The sequence below is a fragment of the Mirounga leonina genome, unplaced genomic scaffold (genome assembly GCF_011800145.1).
Source record: "Mirounga leonina isolate KUSES-001 unplaced genomic scaffold, KU_Mleo_1.0 Mir_174, whole genome shotgun sequence".
NCBI classification, from domain to species: Eukaryota; Metazoa; Chordata; class Mammalia; order Carnivora; family Phocidae; genus Mirounga; species Mirounga leonina.
Window position 1 is genome coordinate 37910029 of NW_023270451.1, and position 22268 is coordinate 37932296.

The following is a 22268-nucleotide window of genomic DNA, read 5'->3' on the forward strand; positions in this document are numbered from 1 at the left end:
AAGTGTTCTCCTGCTTATATTTTAGAAACAAGGCATCAGAAACTGTCAAGGCTGGGGCATGTAGCTGGAGGGGACGACTACTTTCTTTAGGCTTTAGACCATTTTGCTTTGGCCTCAGATGAATTTTTACTTACCACCAATCTGGGTAAAATATACTTTGTTTCAGTATTGTGATTTTGGCTTTTTATATCACTAGTGGCTATATTTCACTTATTACTGTTCAGAACAGCAAGAATCGACATCAGCAGTGTTCATTGCTTTGCCTCTACAGAGTTTGACCACCTTTAGTCAATTTTATGGAGCCCTAGCAACATAACGGTGTCCACAAGGAAGAGTGTCCTGGTTACCTTTTCAAGTAATGGATTGATTTAGGAGAACTTCATTAAAACTGTATTGATGAAATGCCAGGCCATGAGCTGTTAATTAAATCTTAGGAAAATTGTAAGAATAATTTTAGCCTTTGAATAAATATATCGGTGTAAACAAAAGAACCAAACAGATTTGGGGCATTCTGAGTTAGGAGGGGCAAGCTAAGTAGACATGGGAAGTGAAGGAGATAGTGTAGAAAGAGCTGCTATTTGTAGGTCTGTCACTATCCAGGAAAGTGTCAGGGTTATGTTGGTGGTGGGGGCAGTGAAACTCCCTATTATCTAGTAGTTGATTAAACCTATTGAGTTGCCTTGATTGTGGTTTCTGTGTGTATGTGTGTGTGTGTATGTGTGCACATGGTCATGCACATCGGTATATGTTGTTACTGCTTTCCTAGCTTTATCAGTAGAGGTTAATAATAAATTTTCTTACTGACTGACATCATTAACTCAGCCAAGAGTGATTTTTTGTAATCTCTTAATGAGGTTTGTCTTTCTTGACCTCATGAATGGAACAGTTAAAAAAATCCAACTTGAAGATGTTTCATTTAATTCTTTAGCAAATTTATATTATTTATCTATTTTTCCCAAGGCATTGTGTCCAGTGCATGTTTTTCATTCACAGACACAGAAGGAGGGATCACTTTATCACTTGTAAATGGAAGATTAGGTCTACAATTCAATAATTGAACAAAATACTTCACTGTACTATAAGTTCATCTTGCTAATTCCTGAAAGGGTACAGGCATGGTGTAAGATTTAGACATTGCCTGTTAGCACAACAAATAGACCAGTGTACTTGAAAGATTTGGGTTTCAGACCTTCAGGATGGGGTGTAATGCAGGCAAAGATAGGATTTGAGATAGAAAAATGAGTGTAAGCAAACAGAGGAAAGAGAAAATTAAAGAAGACATGCAATTAATTGAATCTCTAAGTTGGCTGAAGCACAGAGATGGGGTAGAACATAGGGAAAAGGTTACAGTGGTGCATTGGAGCTAGACTAGATAGAAGGCCCAACTGTTAGGTTTGCCATGGAGTGAGGGGATTTCTGGGACATGAGATTTTTATTGTTAAAATCAGGATAGTTCAGGGGGTCTGGGTGGCTCAGTGGCTGACTGAGCTGACTCTTGGTTTTGGCTCAGGTCATGATCTTGTTGTCATGAGATTGAGGCCCTAGTTGGGCTCTGCACTGAGTGTGGAGCCTGTTGGAGATTCTCCTCTCCCCTCTGCCTTCCCACTGCCACCCCACCACCATTCCAACTCACATGTGTGCTCTCTCTCTCTCAGAAAACAAATAAACAAGCAAACCAGGATAGCCACAGGCAATGTGGAATGGTCACTATAACTGTAGAACGAGCTAAGATGCAAGCTGAAGAGAATGTATTTCCTTTGGTAGGAAATGGCGAGCCATTTATGGGGAGCAAGGATGCAGGCTGTCCTTTGGGAGGAGATGTCTGAGGTGGGGAGACCAGTCCCCCTGGGTAGTGTACCAGCTGAATGTAACATTGCTCTGACTAAAATGGTAGAAAGAGTGGTGAAAGGGAAGAGACATGAGGTACCATTTACAGGCTGTAGTCAGGCAGATCTGGGACCAGGAGAGAAAGATGATACTAAAGCTTGGCACCTGGCTAAGAGAGTGTTAATCGCACAAAGAGGAGCACAGAAGGGAAAAAGGAAGAGATGGGTTGTGCGTGGGCAAGAGGCTTGTTTGGTGTGGGCCAAACATCCAGGCACCAGTGGCCGGTAGGAAGCACGCATTTGGAAGTGCCAAGTCACTGCTTGGAAGAGGGCTTTGTTAATTTATTCCTGATGCACTCCTTTGTTCTTTCATTCATTTAACAAATGGCTTATTGTGGTTGTCATCGGGAATACAGTCATGAACACGATGCAGTTCCTTGTCCTCAAGCTACTCATAGTCTATTCGGAGGGCCAGCAATTATTAGACACTCTGTCTTACACACACTCGGTTCAGGATTTCCTACTCCCAACACAGTCACTGAGGCACATGAGGAAATGTAAGTTAATGTGTGCACAGGATAGAGTCTGTGTACAGCCTTCCCTTACACTTGTGCCCTTGGATGACCCAAGAAGAGAGGTATGGGAACTCTCTCTGTTGTGCGTAGGTACCTCTCCTGCAGGGCTGATAGGGAAGGACAGAGGGAGCAGGCCGTGGGTTAGAGTGTGTTCAGGCGGCAAACCATTCAGACCAGCAGCAGTGTTGCCTCGGATTGCTGGCCAGTGTGATGTCGTGTGTCAGATGTTGACTCTCCAGGAAAGGAGAGGTGAGGTGAGCTGCCAATAGGAGGGAGGCTGGCAGGAAAGCATGACACAGAGGAGGTGACCAGAGGGTCATCGCTGATACTGAACTGCACAGAGTTAATACTTGAAGACTTAGGAGTGGATGAAATGGACAGAAGATGAGGAAAAACGAGGGAAAAAAAAAAAAAGACGAAGGACAGAAAGTGACATTTTATCTGATCGGTGGGCAAAACGATGCATTTGTTTCAGGAATTCTTGAGAAACCTCTAGAGAAAAAGGCTGGTCGGATCTATGGTCCAGGAGGAAATAAAAAATTAGTTTATTTCATCGACGACATGAATATGCCCGAAGTGGACCCCTATGGCACAGTGCAGCCCCATACTCTGATTCGGCAGCACGTCGATTACGGACACTGGTAAGCGATTCTCTGTGTCTTCTTCTCTCCTGAAATCTAATTATTGTTATTGTGGATGAATGCCGAAGAATGAAACTACCCCAATTTCTTCTGAGGAGGAGGAGCATTTTCTGGGATAACTTTTAGGTTTCGTTTTACATCCCCCTTTCATCATCATAAATGCTGTAGGTTCCCTTTGTATCTTCGGAAGAATTGGATTGAAAAGTGACTTAGATATATTACTGTCTAGTTGAAGCATTAAACTCTCAGATATGTTAACTCGCGCTAAATTACTTCAGACACCTAACCTTATTCTGTGGGATGTAGCTGTTGGGTAATGTCTAGGCCTTGCAGTGTGTCCATCCCTGCCGTTAACTAGAGGGAGAGCCCCCAGCCTTGCTGTGGATATTGCTCACCAGAAATAGTCACGTGGGAATCAGTAAGCAGGAACAGTAGGTATTGACTCCGTTCCTTATTTTGATTCAGGCATCAGAAGAGCTATGTAGCCTTCCATTTTCTAAGCTTTAGTTTTCGTGTCTCTGAGTTGAGGCTAACACGCCCAGCATCACAGAGAGATTATAAAAATCAAGGGAGACAGTTTGTGAGGAAGTCCTTCATAAACTGGGGGATTTTGTTGTGTTGTCATCTTCAGGTTTTGGACTTAAGGTTCTGTTTCCTGGTTTTCAGGTATGATAGACAGAAGGTGATGCTTAAGGAAATCCACAGCTGTCAGTACATCGCCTGCATGAATCTGATGGTGGGCAGTTCCACGATCAATCCTCGACTACAGGTAGGATGTGGAGTCCTGCTTTCGCCCACATAGGCCCTGAGTAAAACCTCAAACATTATAGATTGTGATTCTTGAAGCTTTTCGTACAAACTAGGGCTCCTACTGGACTTTTGTTGGAAGCTTTTTTTTTTTAATTATTTTTTTAAGAGCAGGTACAGGTTTACAAACTGTTTCAGCAGTTTTAGTTGAAAGGACTGCAAAGAGTTCCCTTAATACCTTCTCACCCTCCTCCCACCTCACTTTACCCTATTATGAGCATATTGCATTAGTGTCCTGCATTTATTACAGTTGATGAACCAATATAAATTCATTATTATTAACCAAAGTCCAAAGTTTACATTAGAGCTCATTCTTTGTGTTGTGTCTTCTGTGGATTTTGGCGAATACATAATGCCAGGTATCCACCATGAAAATACCATACAGAATAGTTTCACTGTACTAAAAATCTCCTGTGCTCCACCTAATCATCCATCCCCCCACTCCTGAATCCCTGTCAACCAGCTGATCCTTTTATTGTCTCCATAGTTTCACCTTTTCCAGAATGTCACACATTTGAAATCCCACAGTATGTGGCCTTTTCAGATTGGCTTCTTGGACTTAGCTTAAATACACATTTAAGGTTTTGCCATGTCTTTTCATGGCTTGATAACTCTTTTTTTTTTTTTTTTAACCACTATGTAATATTCATTGTATTGGTGTACCAGTTTGTTTATCCATTCACCTATTGAAGGATGCCTTGGTTATTTCCACATCTTGGAATTATGAATAAAGCTGATAAAAATATTAATGTGCATGTTTTATGTGTACATATAAGCTTTTAATAACAATAACCCCCACCAACTATAACACACAAAAAACAACAGTATACAACAGTAAGTGTTGGTTAAACCCTTATCTGGAATCAGCTGGGGGTCGGCTGGGTGACTCTATCAGCGAATCTATGGTAGCTTTGACTAAAGTGATAGGGACAGGGTGGCTCAGTTTCATGTGTCTTTCATCCGTTAATAGGCTTGTACAGTCCATGGCAAAGGTAGGGCCTTAAGAGAGCAAGTGGAAACACAGAGGCTTCTGACAGTGACTGGCACAGTGTCATTTCCGCCTCACTCTGTTAGCTCAATCGAGTCCTATAGCCAGGCGCAGAGTCAGAGAAAGGTACCACAGTGACATGGCAGGGGGCATGGAATACAGGAAGGGTTAAAAAAAAAAAAAAGCCTTTTTTTGCAATCTAATGGTTCCATTATAATCCCTATTATATGTAACTCTTACATTTCTTTTGTTTTTCAGAGACATTTCACTGTGTTTGCATTCAACTTTCCATCCTTGGATACGCTGCAAACCATCTATAGCCAAATTCTTAACTTCCACTTTCAGCAGCAAGCCTTTGGTCCATCACTTCTCAGGAGTGGCCCCTCTTTGATACAGGCAACAATCACGTTCCATCAGATGATGACACATAGCTTTTTACCCACAGCTGTTAAATTCCACTACGTCTTTAATCTGAGAGACTTATCAAACGTCTTCCAGGTACCTTGGTGGCTCTGGGTTATGCATCTTGGGTGGAGGAATGATTTTGGTAAGATTAATGGTGTTCAGTTACGGAACTTAGTTCAAGGTGATGCTGTGTACTGTTGTGTGTATTCTTGGGTGTTACACCATAAACTTCTCTGTAAAGTCTATATGGCAGGTTTATTCTCATTTTACCAATGGGACTCATGGATTCTCTCAAGTGCAGAGACTTAGCTGCAGAAGCAAGGGTAGAAGTCTGACTCCCTGTTCTGTGTATTCCATATAAATATCTGAGTGCCTCATTTTGGGCCAAGTGAGGAGGATCATTTGTTATTTATTCATATTTATACGATATGATTTTTAAACATACATCAAGAGAAACGTCACAATTTCTTACACCATTGGATTATTTTTACTTGACCTTGACACCTATTGGCTTACCTGGTAAAAGGACAGTGTTTCTGTATTTGGTTTGTAAGGAAATTCCAAAGAGGGAATTGAAACCGGAATTTAAAAAAAAAAAAAAAATCAACTGGTGTGCTCTACCCTCCACAGAAAAAGCAGTTAGAGGGTTATTTATGGCCTGAAGTTCTTTTGTGAGAGGAGTAGTGGAGAATTTCAGGAGGCTTTATCTTTGGTGATTTTTGCTTCTTTATATTTTTATAACCCTCTTTTCTAAATCACTCTGCAAATGCCCTATAACCATAACACTGTGTCAGACAACAGATTCCTGAGACCAAGCTTCCACTCGTTCTCATCGCTGTATTTTTAGCACCTGCTGGAGTGACTGTGCTCAATACAGTGTTGTTTAAAAGCTGATTTTTTTAAAAAATTATTTATTAGAGAGCATGAGAGAGGAGGCAGGGGAGGGGCAGAGGGAGAGGGTGAGAGAAAATCTCAAGTAGATGGCATACTGAGCACAGAGGTGGACACGGGTCTCGATCTCATGGCCTTGAGATCGTGACCTGAGCCGAAATCAAGAGTCGGACGCTTAACTGACTGAGCCACCTAGGGGCACCAAAGCTGATTTTTAATCTTAGGGAAAAACAGGAAGGAAAGCCATAGGTGACACGGGATGAGAGGCTTGCTCACCGCTATGTCCAGTCTGTCAGCTACACCTCATGCCACCAAACAGTTGTTGAAGCTTTGTAACTACTTGCCTCCAACTCTCTGTGTCTCTTCGAAGTCCAGAGCCAGCTGACTCTTTCCCGAAGGAGTGGGTCTATGAATCCAAGATACTGAAGGGTAGTATTGACGGGGGGGGGGGGGTAGTCAAAATGTTTTGGGGCTAGTTCCAGATCTACCCACAAAGTGTGATTTCAGACAATTTACTTTTGGTCTCATATTCTTCATCTGCTAAATGGAAGGGTTAGATTAACAGATATCAAAGGATTTTAGGATAAAAAGAAATGTTGATCCTGTGACATTCATGTTAGCTCTTTGTCCTTTGGGAAACTTCATCTGTTGGGAGACATAAACACAAGCCCTCAGACGAGCTATTTATTTCCTGGGCTGGCTTGTGAAATACAGTCTTAACCTATATTCTGAAACTGGGTATAATGATATTCGGGTTTTTAAGATGTTACTTCTCAGAGAGTAAAACTACTATTATAATAATTCTACTTACAGTAATTCTTCTAACTTAATAAATTGCTGAATTTAGTATACAGTTAAAATGTTAAAGGAAAATACTATTGTAGAATGTCACCAGTTTCCGAATTTTTAATTGTTCCCGTTCTTGCCTTGTAGGGCATTTTATTTGCTTCTCCTGAATGTTTAAAATGTCCAAATGATTTAATCCGCCTGTGGCTTCACGAGTCTTCTCGTGTTTATGGAGACAAACTGGTAGACCCAAAGGATTGTGATTTGTTTCAGAAAAAAATGCTGGAAACTGCCTGTAAATATTTTGAAGTAAGTGTGTGGGATGTCCAAGGTCACTCTTTGCTCTGGCACTAATCAGCGTTGGGGCAGAGTCAGCTAAGGATGTGAACAAATTGGGCACGTGCTTACCTTGCGGGAACAGCCATGATTCCAGAATATACTCGGGTCTGTCCTGGGGAACATTCTGCCCAGCGACTCACAGACTGACCTGCAGGTTCTGCCTTTGGTGGGCCACTGTGCTTCCAGATGGCTCATTCTGGATGGCTGACGTGAGCAGATTGTTCTCTCCCTCCTCCTGCAGGGTGTAGACAGTCACGTGCTATTTCAAAAGCCCCTCATCTATTGCCACTTTGCTCACGGCGGCCAAGATCCGTGCTACCTGCCGGTGAGGGACTGGGAGGTGCTGAAGACCGTCCTCACGGAAGCCTTAGCCAACTACAATGAACTGAATGCTGCCATGCACCTGGTCTTATTTGAAGACGCCATGCAGCATGTGTGAGTTGACCAGTCACGATGCTTTCTCTCAGAGTAAAAATGGCGAGGTCTCCACAGTCATTGTGCTTCTGTGCAGCATACTCAGTACTCCAAGCTCGCAGCTCCTGTCTCTTGTTTGCCATACAGTATAAAACTGCAAGTGTCTAAGTTACATCCTAATCTTAATCATGTCTGAGGCCAGTACACTACTTTCTGAAGCATCGTCACAGCCATAATTTCATTTTATTTCACTGTAGCCCTGATAGGTAAGAAGATTGAGAAAGAGAAAGGCGTGGGACTCATTCAAAGCCGTAAGGTTCCTAACTGACAGAAACAAGATGAATGGAAATTGCTGGTCATTGATGAAACATGTTTACTGAGTGCCTACTGAGTGCTAAACGGGAACAGTGGCAGCCGATTTACTTCTGGTACAAATTAGTGAAGGAAGGGGGCATGTTTTCTTGGCAGATAATTAGACAGATGCCGCTGTCCTGATGTAGAGCTTGGCTGACAAGGCTCTGGCTCACCTCCTAGACTGGGTGCCTCGTGCAGTGCACAGATAATGCAACCATCCATCGCTCCCTTGCCGTCAGACATTGTTCTAGGTACTGAGGATACAGCAGCAAACAAGATAGTCTAGTCTTTATTCTAGTTGAGCTTACATTTTAGTGATGCTGATGAACTTTTATAAAGACATAAGCAAGCAAGTTGGCAGGAAGTGATGTGTCATGCTGAGAAATAGATCGATTCCGAGAAATAAATATGTGCATTCCCATAAAAGGCCTGGGTATCTCTATGAGGAGGTGACATTTAAGGTAAGATCAAATGGTAAGCAGGAGCGAAGCCTGGAAAGACCTGGAGGAAGAACATTCTAGGCAGGGGCATATTTCATGGGGCCCCAAGGCTGAATGTTCAAAAACAGAAAAGGGGTCATCATGGCTGCAGAATGGAGAAAAAGTGGAGAGAGCAATATTCGACAAGTATGGAGACGCCCGAACGGGTCTTACTGACACAGGGTATTTCCCTATAACCAGAGGAAGGAGTTTCCGTTTTACTCTAAGTGCAGTGAGAAGTTTTTCAACAGATTTTAGCATGGGAATGACGTCATTTGTGGAAGAGTCCAAGCAGCCGGTCCTTGCTGCCCCTGTGCGGGCAGTTGGAAGCACTGTCATGTCCGGCACTGCTCCCCTCATCATGATTTGTCACTGGCTCTGTTAGTGTGCTAGCGTTGTACTGAAATACCGCATACGGGTGGTTTAGAAAAACAGGTACTTATGGTCGCACAGTGGAGGCAAGAAATCTGAAAGAGACGTGACAGAGAGCCATGCTCCCTCTGCAGATGCTGGGAAGGATCTGTTCCAGAATTCTCTGCGAGCTTCTGGTGGTTCCTTGGCTTGTGGCGGCTTACCTCCAGCCCTCACATGGCCTTCTCCCACTCTGTGTGCCTGCGTCCAAATTTCTCCGTTTTAGAAGGACACCAGTTATCGTGGATAAGGGGCCCACCTTACTGCAGAATGATACTGTCTTGTCTTAACCAATTACTTCCTCAGCGACCCTATTTCCCGATAAGCTTTTATGCAGAGGGAGTAGGGGTTAGGACTTTCATATATGAATTGGGGGGTTGCCATTCAGTAAGTAACGCTGGCCTTTCCAACAAGGGATATTTGGGCAAAGATTAAAATAAGGAAGTCATGGTTAAAAATGAGTCAAGAAAGAAGGAAGTATGGGAAGAAGGAAATTCAAAGAGACACCCCAAAAAGGCAGGTTTCAGTTTTCACGAGCAGCGAAGAAAAACTTGGCAGACCTCCCCATCATGAGTTATTATAAGCATGTGAAGTATTGATTGATTCATCGGTCCCTTTGCAGCTTCCGTCCTCTGATGGCACACACTGGTGGTAGGTAAAGTCTATGACTGCGCTGCTAATTGAAGTATTAGTGTCGCAGTTCCTGCTTGGCTTAGGACACTGACCGTGAATGGGAATCATGGGGCAGGTGAGAGAGACGGCCCATTGCCACCGAGGGCGAGAGTCTTCTCCCCGATCATTCATCGGGGGCTTCTCAGTGGCTTTCAAGAGGAAGGCTGTTGCTTTGATCCGGGATTGTGAGCTCACAGCTGATTTACTCAGGGTTAGAGATGATCTCAGAACGCGTCCTCAAGGCCTCCTAGGAAGGAACTTTATTGCTTCGAGAATCTGGTGAGGTCCAAACCTCAAAGCATACATTTAAACAAAAGGAAAACTCAGCTTTGTAACTTGGGGTTTCATTTGCCTCAGAGTAATTTCATGGCTTTCCCAAGGTGGTTTTGTTGTATGGTCATGTGAAGTCAACCTCATGGACCTGCCTGAGCCTCTTACGATGACCCGTCTCTTTAGTTATTGACGGTTTGCAGCTGATATGTGCTTGGCCTGGTATAAGTGACCGCAGCCTTGCTTTTCCACGAAGTGCTTTGGTAAAAAATCATCTAGGTGCATCAGTCAAGGCCGGAAGCTTACATTCATTTGAGAAAAGCAACCTAGAACTAACATGATGGTGTCTCATTTGTTGCATTTGGGTATCCGTATCCTTATATTTCAGTTTCTTTCTTTTCTCAGTATTTATAACATAATTATGACCTATTTCTTCATTCAAGATGATAAGGCCAACTTATTCCGAACTGTAAAATGTAGCAATAATATCAGTAGCTCAATCATTCAGAATCTCTTCCACAATATAGAACAAGGGATTAGTTGGCCTTGCTGGATTCTGAAGGTTTCAGTAAATCTCCTGAAAAGTTTCATAAATTTTCTAGAGTGCTCGAGGACAGACAAAGCTTTGTTGCAAAGGAAGTAAGAATCCTAGAGGCAAGTGTTGAATCTGCATGAAGTAAATCACATTGAGATGTTTGTTGGCCTAAACAAATCCAGTCTTTCCAAAATAATTCTACAGCACAAGTTTCTGGCATGAAGTCATTCTCCCTTTGATGTTTGGTGCACACGGCTGCTGGTGTAAAATTGGGGTCTTTCTTGCTAGTCAAGAAAACTTGAAGCCTTGCAGAAAGGCCTTGTATATGGACAGTAAGGAAGCGGTGAGAGTCCCGGATGTGATCTCCACAGGGACACTTGGTTGGGCATCCAGTGTGAGGGGCCTCTTTTTCTGACGGGGAAGCAGATGAACAGAGGCTAAAGGTGTAAAATGAAAATTCAGATTTCGTGTCTAGCCGCTTTTCTAAAACATGAAACAGACACCGTTCCTAGGCCCGGCAGTCTTCTGCCATGGTGTGCTGTCTCTGAGCAGGTGTCGCATCAGCCGAATCCTTCGGACCCCTCAGGGTCACGCGCTCTTGGTTGGCGTGGGCGGCAGCGGCAAGCAGAGCCTGTCCCGGCTGGCAGCTTACATCTGCAGCCTCGAGGTCTTCCAGATCGCCCTGACGGAAGGCTTCGCAATCCAGGAACTTCGGGTGAGTGAGAGTGGGAGGCAGCCCGTCTGCCCCCCTGCCTGGCACATAAAGCCTGAGCCGGTCGCGTGCCCACATCGGCTCTGACTCCCAGGTTTGGCCAAGGCTTCCCCAACCAAGAGGGGGAAGACTTTGTGGGGATGTAGTTATATTTGTCTGTTTCTCCTTCATGGTGAATTGAGTAATCATAAAATTTGTTTAAGTGTTTATAGCTATATAAACCTATAAGCCTGTAGACCCAACTCAGAAAATATTTTATTAAATACTTGCTTACAACACGGGGCACCTAGGTGGTGCAGTCAGTTGGGCATCTGACTCTTGGTTTCAGCTCAGGCTATGATCTCGGGGTTGTGGGATCGAGCCCCACATGGGGCTCTGTGCTCAGCGTGGAGTCTGCTTGGGTTTCTCTCTCCTTCTCCCTCTGCCCCACCTCCCTGTGTGCGCGCTCTCTCTCTCTCTCTCGAATGAATAAATCTTTTGAAAAATAGTTTACATGCTTGCTCACAACAAACATGGCTTTTCCTTTGTACTGACCACACCTGCTGTTCAACACCGTTAGTACTCCTGTACGTTGGAGGGGAAGTAAAAGATACTGCCTTTACAAGTCCACTTTGGGTGAATCATGAAAATAAAATGTGGTGAGAATACATTCAAGAACCCCCCGTGTGCTTTTAAAAGTTGGCTTTTTCATCACAACAGTACTTAAAAATAATATTCAGAGTTTGTGGCAAGTGAAATGTGGGTGTAATGCAGCCATTTCAACCCAAAAAAGAAAACAAATCCCATGCTTTCAAAATTATTAAACAAAGCTAAATAAATAACCAAACAAAAACTGTTTTCAATGAAATAGTTGTTGAAATGAGCGGAATCTTCCTTTTACTGCATTGCTTGGCAAGGGCATCACCAAATTCATTTCAGTCTATTCGGAGGGAGGTGTCCACCAGCCGCCGGTTGTCATCCCTATGGTCCATTAAGCCAGGAACATGGCGCTCATCATTAAATGCCAGGAAAGGAGGTGATGTCATGCTGTTTGCCCCCATGTGGGATCACTGAGAGGGAAGAAGGTGTGAATGGGGAAAGCTCTCAAATTATAGTTACTGAGTTCTTCCCAGCCCTCACACACATACTCCCCACGTCACGTCAGCATTTTAACAGCGCATGAATGATGGCCTCCTTTCCTTACAGGTAGATCTTGCCAATTTGTACATCAGAACTGGAGCCAAGAACATGCCCACTGTGTTCCTGCTGACAGATGCCCAGGTTCTAGATGAGAGCTTTCTCGTGCTGATTAATGACTTGCTGGCATCAGGTGATTAAACCAACACATTCCTTGAAAGATGTTCCCCAATGACAAATTATCTGTAGTTGCAGTGAACTTTAAAGAGAGATAATTTGTCTTTGAGATGTTTGCTGGGGCAGTCTTTGGGGAGAAACCTATAAACCTAACTAATTTGAGGTGTATCACTTTCTTAGTCCGCTTACGGATGTGAGGTGCCTTGGAGAAGCCTTCAGTGAAGTAAATGTTATTCCTACACATACGAGCTTAGTGGGTGTGTCTATCAGAGCTTGTCCTCAGTGTGTGGCGTGTCTTGTAAATGCAAAAAAAAAAAGACATTTCTGATTTCAAACTCTTCATCCTTTAAACTGAACTTTGTATGATAGAGCATTGCAAGCACTAAACAGTCCTATCTAAAATTTAAATTGTGACTGTCTTTCAGTAATTCTTCTCATTCCTTTGAGGGCAGGAGAAATCCCGGATCTGTTCAGTGATGAAGATGTAGACAACATAATTTCTGGAATTCGTAATGAAGTTCGTGGTCTAGGCATGGCGGACTCCAGAGAAAATTGTTGGAAATTCTTTCTGGCCAGGGTTCAGCTACAGCTCAAAGTAAGTAACCCTTGTTTACTTGCATAATATTTAAAACCTGCTCTTGGAACTATGACACGGTTCTGTCAGGATTCGTACTATGAGTTTGAATTGCAGCCATTCGTTTTGAAAGGACATTTGCATTTTTACGTGTGCCCACGTTTGGAGTAAACCTTCCTGAAGTTGCCCATGATGCTGAGCATCTACAGAACATGGCGCTGAGCAGACAGTGCGGTGCTCGATTGAACTGGACGTGGTCTCTGTCCTGGAGGGGCTGACACTGCTCCAGGAGAGAAGGACCCTCACAAGTAATGATAGTACAGGACTGATGTGCGTAGTGCCGTGGGTTACAGATGAGGGCAGCATCCTTCGCTGCACTGGGCTCTGCTGGAGGAAGCGCTGTGCCGTGGGTCGGGCATGGGTTGAAATCCATGGAGAAGCAGTGAGTGGGGAGGAGCCTTCAGGGAGAGGAAATAGCATTTATGTAAGAGGAAGGTTGGACTGGACAGGACACCTTCAGAGAAACCCAAGGTGGCTCTGGACGACTGGAACACAGGCTTCCTTTTGGGAGAAGGAGGTGGATCAGGCAGGGAAGTAAATTAGGATGAGGTAGGGGGCTGAAAATGACGAAGGGAGGGTTGGCAAGGTTTGAATTACAGAACTGAGGTTTGAATGTCAGAACTTTAACCAGATGCCCTGAGGCTCCCCCGGGAGTTTTTCCCTGCAGATGACTCTGCTTCATTGTGGCTCCTAGAGATATAATGTAACCAAATACTAGCCGCAGTGAAGAGCAAGTACTGTAAGAAATGCCTCCGGACTCATGGCAGGAAGCTCAATTTAAGGCAAAATCCGGCTTCCTGGTGTAGAAATGGTTAGTAACCTAGACAAGTTTCCACTTGGCTGCTACTTCTCGTATCCCTGGTCCGTCAAGCTGGTAACAGGGCCCAGGCAGCAAAAGAGCCTGAACCCCCAGGGAAGGGGGATGGGGGCAGTGCATTAGCCGGGAATATACCTCTCCTTGGAGGTGTGGAGTGTTTGTAAGCTGCTCGTCCGCCCTACTCTGTTAAATTCCACATTAATCTTACTGAGCAATTCTGGGCTGATGTTAAATCAGGATTTACGGTTCAGTGGCCCAAAATTTTGTCCCCATCAAAATGTTACTAAGAATATTTTTGCCAGGTCGTATGCAACAAAGCCAGAGATTTCTCCCTGTTCCGTGGCAATACATTTGGATCACATTTTCTTTATGAAATGGAAAAACAAGTTCAATAATAGAATATGAGATGGTAATGTTATAAATCACTGACTATCGAGGTCTGTTCCTCAGAGCAACAGAATCCGCATCACCTAGAAACGTTTTAAAAATGTGGGTTCTCCCCCAGTCCCAGCCCAGACCTCTGGAATCAGAAACATTGCACAGGATGCACAATATATGTTGTAATAAGCTCTCCAGGTAATGCTGAGGCACGCTGAAATTTTGACAACCATTGTTTAAAATAATGCAAGGCTGCCTGGGTGGCTTAATCGGTTAAGCATCAACTCTTGATTCCAGCTCAGGTCATGACCTCAGAGCTGTGAGGTTAAGCCCCATGTGGGCCCTGTGCTGGGGGTGGAGCCTGCTTGAGATTCTCTCTCTCTCCCTCTGCCCCTCCCCACCTGCTCGTTCTCACACACTCTGTCTCTCTGGGGGGAAAAAAAAAAAAAGGCTGAAGTAAGTGCCCTTTACATATGTCTTTTATACACACCTTTGCTTGCTTCCGTGGGATAAATTCCTAGAAGGGGTATTGCTGGGTCCAATAGTTGCAGCTTAAAATACACCTGCCAGTTCTTTGCCGTGCTTCTTACTCACAGGTAGGGTCTCAGTCCTCTCTTGTTGAATCAGGGTGGGCTTGCGAGCGTAGGACCCCAGGCAGGACACTGAGGAACTTGGGAGGCTCAGCTCCAAAGGGCCTGCTTTTCCACTGACTTGCACGTGACTTTTTTTTTTTTATCAGAGTTCTCTGTATACCAAGCAGTTCGTCTTGCATAATGTGTTGCGTCTATTTTTCCGAATATCATTTGTCTTTTAAATGTACATACAGTACGTATTTGTTTATAACTTGAAGAAGTGTTTTCTTTTTAGATTTGGAGGTGCTTATGAATTCATAGCATAGTTTTTCTCTCCAAGATGATAAAACTCAGTAGCTAGAAGCATTTAGAACTCAACTGGGCAGTAAATAAGAAAATATCGAAAAAACTGAAAGACCCATGCTTTCTCGTCTTTCCCTCCTGCCAGCGCTCTTCCTGGTGCCTCCTGCCTCGTGAGCACCACACGAGGGCGGTGGGGTGTGCATTCACAGGAAGGAGGGGGCAGGCAACCTCGGGGCGCTCTGGGTAGGAAACCAAGGCTTCCCCCAAGACCCTAAGCTGACGTCTTGGAGGCCGTGTGTATCACCTGCCACCTCCACCTACCAGGGAGTCGAAGGAAGTGAATTTTTTATCTTGTCACATGGCCTTTATGAATAAAATTAGAAATGGATTTTGGAATAGCAACAGAATCCATCATTCCAGTATCTTTATGTTTTGTGTTTAAAACTTGACTACATCAAGGGGCGCCTGGGTGGCTCAGTTGGTTAAGCGACTGCCTTCGGCTCAGGTCATGATCCTGGAGTCCCGGGATCGAGTCCCGCATCGGGCTCCCTGTTCGGCAGGGAGTCTGCTTCTCCCTCTGACCCTCCTCCCTCTCATGCTCTCTCTCTATAATTCTCTCTCTCTCAAATAAATAAATAAAAATCTTTAAAAAAAAAAAAACTTGACTACATCTGGAATATATTATCATACATGGTAGAGAGTGAGCTGAGAGGTTTCAAGTTATTTTTTTTTCCCAAAACGGTATCTTTTTTTTTTTTTTTAAGATTTTATTTATTTATTTGACAGAGAGAGACACAGCGAGAGAGGGAACACAAGCAGGGGGAGTGGGAGAGGGAGAAGCAGGCTTCCCGCAGAGCAGGGAGCCCGATGCGGGGCTCGATCCCAGGACCCTGGGATCATGACCTGAGCTGAAGGCAGTCGCCTAACCAACTGAGCCACCCAGGCGCCCCATAAAACGGTATCTTTTTAATCTTAAAACCATGTATTCCTTCCTTACTGATTTAGAGTAATACATCTATTATATGTCATATTGGGTCTGTTTCTAGATCCTCTATTTTCTTTTCTTGGTAAGTCTCTGTACTACTGATCCCAGCCTTGTACTGTATAAATTATTACGGTTTTGTTACACATTTTTATATCAAGTATCTCACTGTTCTTGTCTAGTTTTTCTTTGTTCTCACATGCCTACACATCTAGAAAAATATCAATCATTTTTTCAAATTCTAAATACATTCCATTTTAATTTTGATTGAAATTGTGCTGATGGCTTATTTTATATTTGGGAGAATTTAATCTCTATTATATAAAGTTTTTATAGAAGGAATATTTCTTTCATAAGGTTTTCTGGTGGTATATTGTTTGTATATAGAGAGCTATTGATTTTTAATTTTATAACCCACTCTGTTTATAACCAGCCTCTCTGGTAGTTTCTATTAGTGGGTTGCTATCACATAGCATGCAGGTAATATTTTGTCTTTTTTAATATTCTATTTATCGGCTTTTCTCTAGGTCTTACGTTGGCTCTATCTTGTCAAGGAAGTTTCTATTAAATTCCTTTTCAGTGTCTGTTGAGATAATTATATGGTTTTGCTCCTTGAACTTACTAATATTCATGCAGTACAGATGGATGTACAGAAGTTTTACATTTTATACTGTTTTAAATCCACCAGTCTTGGGGAGCCTGGGTGGCTCAGTCGGTTAAGCGTCCAACTCTTGGTTTTGGCTCTCAGGGTTCTGGGATGGAGCTCTGTGCAGAGCGGAGAGTCTGACATTCTCTCCCTCTGCCCCTCCCCCTGCTAGCGTTCTTTCTCTCTTTCTCCTTCTCTCTCTCTCTCTCAGATAAATCTTTATATCTATCAGTCTTTCCCTTCACCTGTTTCCTTTGACTCCACTTCAGGAAGCCTTCCCAAAGCTGGGACCAGTTTTATGTTCCTCTCTTTTCCGAGACCCCTTTTCAGCATTTACCTCAGTACAAGCTAGAATTTATTTTGGAGTTCAGTATGGATCATTTTCCCCACCTTGTCACAGGATTTCTGATTGAATAATCTCTTTTCTACTAAAATGAGTAGGAGGGTTTTGGGGGGCTTTGTATTGTTTTGGTTTATTTCCTGCTAAGGGGGAATAGGATATTTCCCTCAAACACTCCCAAACCTTCTTGGCCTTGTCACTCAGGTTGCTGCATCATGAGAAGGCATAGTGATCAGCATCTTACCCTGAGGGAGAAATAACATGGCATGAAAGTGGGTCACCCTTTAGCTAGAAAATGGCAACATCTTTCTCTTCAATACATAAATACTACCCTGGCATCTTTAGATTTTTAAAGAATTCTGGCTTGCTCTGTGTCAGTTTCATATGCTGTGATATTCACCATTGTGTACTAACGACTCCGAATTCCCGATGAGCGGATCCTTCTCTTGCATATGTTCCTAGCTGGGCAACATGGGAAGCTAAATGTGTTACAGGGCTGGCGAGCACACCTGGCAGGTCGAGCTCAATGATGTGAAGTTACCACCCCATTACCCATGCTCACCACCCAAAGCCAGTTCCCATTTGGAATGCCAGGGCAGTACGAACCTGTTGGCATGCAAAATGTGACCTCCGAATCTCACAGGGCAGTTCCCATTAATGATGATCAGATGCGAGCCCTTGGATTGCCTGAAGTAAACCAATGAATAAATGCCAAATGCCTTCTCTCCTTCACGTTTGCACACGTGCATCTTTTCCTACGTAATACTCACTTTGCAACTAGAACGTAGTACTTTCATCTTCTCTCCTGTTGATTTTAGTTAACCCAAGAACTTTTCTTTCTTGCCTTCCTTCTTGGCCATCTGATGCCATAGGGAAAGGAACACTTAATGAATATAGCAGCCTGTGATTGTTTCCCAAGACTTTAGATACTCATCTGTCTTGTTATGTATCTGTCTATTGAGGGATGTGTGTGTGTGTGTGCGTGCGCATGCATGTATGTATATGTACATACATACTCATGTGATTCTGTATTTTTAGAGAATGAAAGCATCCTTTCTGATGATATAAGATCTATGTGTTCATTGTAGAGAATTAAAAAATACAGAGCCATATGAAAGAAAAAAAATTGGGCTTTAATTATATTGCCTGGAGGTAACTACTGAAAACATTGGTATATCTCCTTCTAGTTTTCTGTATGTACATAAATGCATGCAAAGCGCATATTCCAAACTGAAGTGTTTTTCCACGTCTGTCACAATTTTCTTCATATTCCTCTTTGCCTTTTTTACTAGAAGCCTCCCACAGGAAAAAAAAAATGAAATGATTCCAAGAATTTGGTGTATGGAGTGAAATATTTCACTCACATGTACTTTATTCAAGTTCTCTACTTGTAGAACACCTTTATTCATATAAACCCTTTACCACATTTCCTACTGGTTTGTTACTGTTTTCTTTGATTTATAGAAACTCTTTCTATATCTGGATAATATTCCTGTATCTATAATGTTCTTGTCCATTTTACATGTTGCCATTGTTTGTCAAAGTTCATCACAATCCTAACTTTGTTTACAATGACTTCTCTTTTATATTACCAAAACATACCTAATTTTTCTTACATGGATTTTATGTGTTAAAGCTTTCTTTAGGAAGCATTTCCATACTTCATGGTTATGAAAATATTATTCTGAATTCTATTTAAATTAACGTAAAATACTCTGAACGGTTAGCTCTGGATTGTTGTGTATATACTACAAGGTGGCTTTTCTACTCTCCCCACCCCTGGATTCTCCAAACACCATTTATTATATAATATTTCACCACTGATTTCAAATGCTCCCTGTCTCATAATCATAAACTAAATGTCTAAATACATGGTATTCTGGTTTTTACTCTTATGTCCTAGAACTCTCTTCATCTCAGCCTGCATCAATACCACACTGCTTTGCTTATTAGCTTTGTAGTATATTCTGGAATCTCGTAGAATAATACCTTCTTCCTTTTCTACATTTACTGAGCTATTTGTACCTTTACTAGATGAACTATGGAATCAGCTTAACATTTAAAAAAATCCTGTGAGGGGCACCTGCGTGGCTCAGTAGGTTAAGCATCTTGATTTTGGCTCAGGTCATGATCTCGGGGTCGTGAGATCGAGCCCCATGTTGGGCTCCAAGCTGCGTGTGGAGCGTGCTTGAGATCCTCCCTCCCTCTCTGTCTGCTGGACCCCTCTGCTCGGGCTCGCACACAGGCTCTCTCCCACTCTCTCTCACAATAAAAAAAATTTTTTTAAATCCTGTGAGAATGTAGAGACTAAATGGAGGGTGATGGATACATCTACAGGATCAAATGTTTCCGTACTGCTTTATTAATTAATAACTTATAACTTCTGTTCCTCAACAGCGTGAATTGTGAATATTCTCTTTTTACAAATGTCCTTTGATGTCCTTAGCCCTTTTTATTGCATAAGAGCTTTAGAATCACTTTGTCAAGCTCCACTCATCTTTTTGGGAATTTACGAGAACTGCCCAAAATTTGTTAATGAACGTGAGAGGAATAAATACCTTTATAAGAGATGATCTTCTCCAGGAATGTGGCATATCTTGTCATTTGGTCAAAATGTCTTCAATGACCTTCAGTAAAGCAGCTAGCTATCTTCATATGTTTTACACATTTCTTAAGTTCTTTCTCAATATTTTATAAAATTATTTTTTGCTCTTGCCAAATTTTCCCACAGATCATGGTGGGCATATAAGATCATGATGGAGGGAGGGATGGATGGATAGATGCCTGTTTGTTTGTTTGTTTGTTTGCTTGTTTGTTTGTTTTACCAGCCAGTCCACTGAACGCTCCAGTAAGTTTTTCATTTTGTACTTTAGAGTTTGCTGAGTAGGTAGTTACGTAACCTTTGAATTTTTACTCTTCCTTTTTAATAGTTACCTCTTTTCTGTGTATTATAATAACCATAATTTTTGCATACCATTTAAAACTTTTAAAAAAGTGATGATAGTAGTATCTTTGTCTTATTTTTTATTTTAACGGGAATGCCTTTAGCTTTCCATCATTAAGCTTTCTATCATTATATTGGGTTAAATATAGGCTTAAGATATTTTTAATATTTTTAGGAAAAGGTGTTGTATTTTATCATCTATGTCCTTTCATAAATCCTCTTATCTTTTTTTTTTAATCTTGGACTGTTTTATTATTATGGGGTTTTTACAACATTCCTTCTAGCCTTTTGAGAGTGTGAAGCAAGTTTTCTTTTTTAGGTTCTTAGATACCTCAGTGGAATTACCTTCCCTTAAATCTTCTGGATGCTTTTCAAACATTTCTTGTTTCCATAATATTTTTCCTCAGGCCCCAGCTGAGCTTTCCTTATTCTTCTGGTTTTTGTTCTTCTTTCTCCCTCTTCCTTTTCCTCCTCCTTCCTTCTTGGATAGAATAGAAAGCAATTCACATGTGGGGTTTGACAACAGCCAGGGTAGGTGACAGGCTCCTGGCTCACACTGCAGCTCGTCTAGGGAGCCTGAGAGTCTGAGTGGAGACGTTGAGCAACACTCCCACTGAAGCAACAGATTAACACAAAAGCACGTAGTAGAAACCACAAGACTTGGCACCCACACAAGTAATTTTCATGATATGTTTGTGATCTTGTATAAAAAGCTCAAATACTTAACCTGCCCAGTAGAAAGTCGTTGAAAATCAGATGTTGCAAAACCTTACCCTTGCATGATGGTCAAGTCTAATCTCCTCAGATTTTCATGGGTTAACAGGCAGAGCACCAGCTTCCTTTCCTTCAAGTGGATGCCCACCCAGAACAGCTTTATCATTGAGGACTGCTGTCTTCTATCCCTCCTGCCCCTCATCCTGATCCTCGAGTTGGTGGAAGATAGCACCCACTCTCATGGACAGCTTGTCCAGGGCCGATCCCAGGCCCTGTCAGGCTCTGCCCTGCTGACAGTGTTTTGCTGACCAGGACCACACCTCTCTGAATATAGTATGCTAACTCCTGCCCTTGCATTTTTGGATATTATTTACATAAGAGGAATGGGAAGAACGTCAGAGAGAGATGAAAGGTGTGACCTTGGATTTTGTACCTGAGGTTCACTGTTCTTGAAATTTCATAAAACAGCAAAACATTTTTGTTTTTTGGAGGTAGGGTCAAAGAAAAGAGTCAAGGATGATTTCAAGGATTTTGGCCTGAGTAAACGGGATAAGGGACATACCATCTATTGAAATAGGGAACATGGGAGGCGGTATGCCTTGTATTTGTTTGGTGGATGAGGGTAAATAAAAAGTTCTACCTACAGTTAACTTAACATGCCCATTAAACATTCAAAGAGAGACGAACAGGATACAGTTGAACATAGCCATTGGAGTCTGGAGAAGTGGGTGGGTCTAGAGATGGAGTTTAAAGCCACCTATGGGGTTAGATAAAGTTGTGACCTGTGAAAAGAGAAGAGGTCCAAGGGCTGGTTCAAAACAAATTAAGATGCAGATACCAAAATTTCATCTTGCTCTGAAGAATATTTCGCATCGCCATCTGTTGACTCCTTGATCTTTCCACCGGGCCTCAGCAAGTATTTGCTGAGTACCTGTGATGTGCTGATCCCTGAGCCTAGGGTAGTGAGCAAGAGCCGGCCCCTGCCCACCTCATTGTTGGAAAGACAAGCCTGAACCTCCAAATCACACAAACTGAGTATACAATTACACCTCTGTATCTGAGAGGTAAGGGGTATATAGGATAACAAAAGATGGAACAAGAAAGGTTTCACTGAGCGGGAGAAAGGATTGGGAAGTACCTCCAAGATGTCTATTCTCGTAGATATCATCTCCCTTATTTTATGTTATAAAAGAAATTTTTAATGCCAGAAGTAAAGGGCTTAATCAAAGACTAAAGGATTTATCTGTTTAAATTGAATAAACTTGGGGCGCCTGGGTGGCTCAGTGTTAAGCGTCTGCCTTTGGCTCGGGTCATGATCCCAGGGTCCTGGGATCGAGCCCTGCATCGGGCTCCCTGCTCAGTGGGGAGCCTGCTTCTCCCTCTGCCTGCCTCTCCCTCTGCTTGTGCGCGCGCTCTCTCTCTTTCTCTGGCAAATAAATAAATAAATGAAAGAAAGGAAAGGAAAGGAAAGGAAAAAGGAAAGGAAAAAGGAGAGGAAGGAAGGAAGGAAGGAAGGAAGGAAGGAAGAAAGAAAGAAAGA

The 22268-nt window shown here is 42.7% G+C and overlaps 1 protein-coding gene across 1 annotated transcript in view; it reads left to right on the top strand.

Moving 5' to 3' along the window:
• DNAH11 (dynein axonemal heavy chain 11) overlaps positions 1-22268 on the top strand; it is a 331116-nt gene that overhangs the window by 173863 nt on the left and 134985 nt on the right. The window contains exons 45-52 of the mRNA XM_035021398.1: positions 2877-3042; positions 3709-3811; positions 5096-5335; positions 7067-7250; positions 7507-7693; positions 10946-11108; positions 12291-12414; positions 12851-12993. Coding sequence (XP_034877289.1) covers positions 2877-3042; positions 3709-3811; positions 5096-5335; positions 7067-7250; positions 7507-7693; positions 10946-11108; positions 12291-12414; positions 12851-12993 — 1310 coding nt within the window. The remainder of the gene's footprint in view (positions 1-2876; positions 3043-3708; positions 3812-5095; positions 5336-7066; positions 7251-7506; positions 7694-10945; positions 11109-12290; positions 12415-12850; positions 12994-22268) is intronic.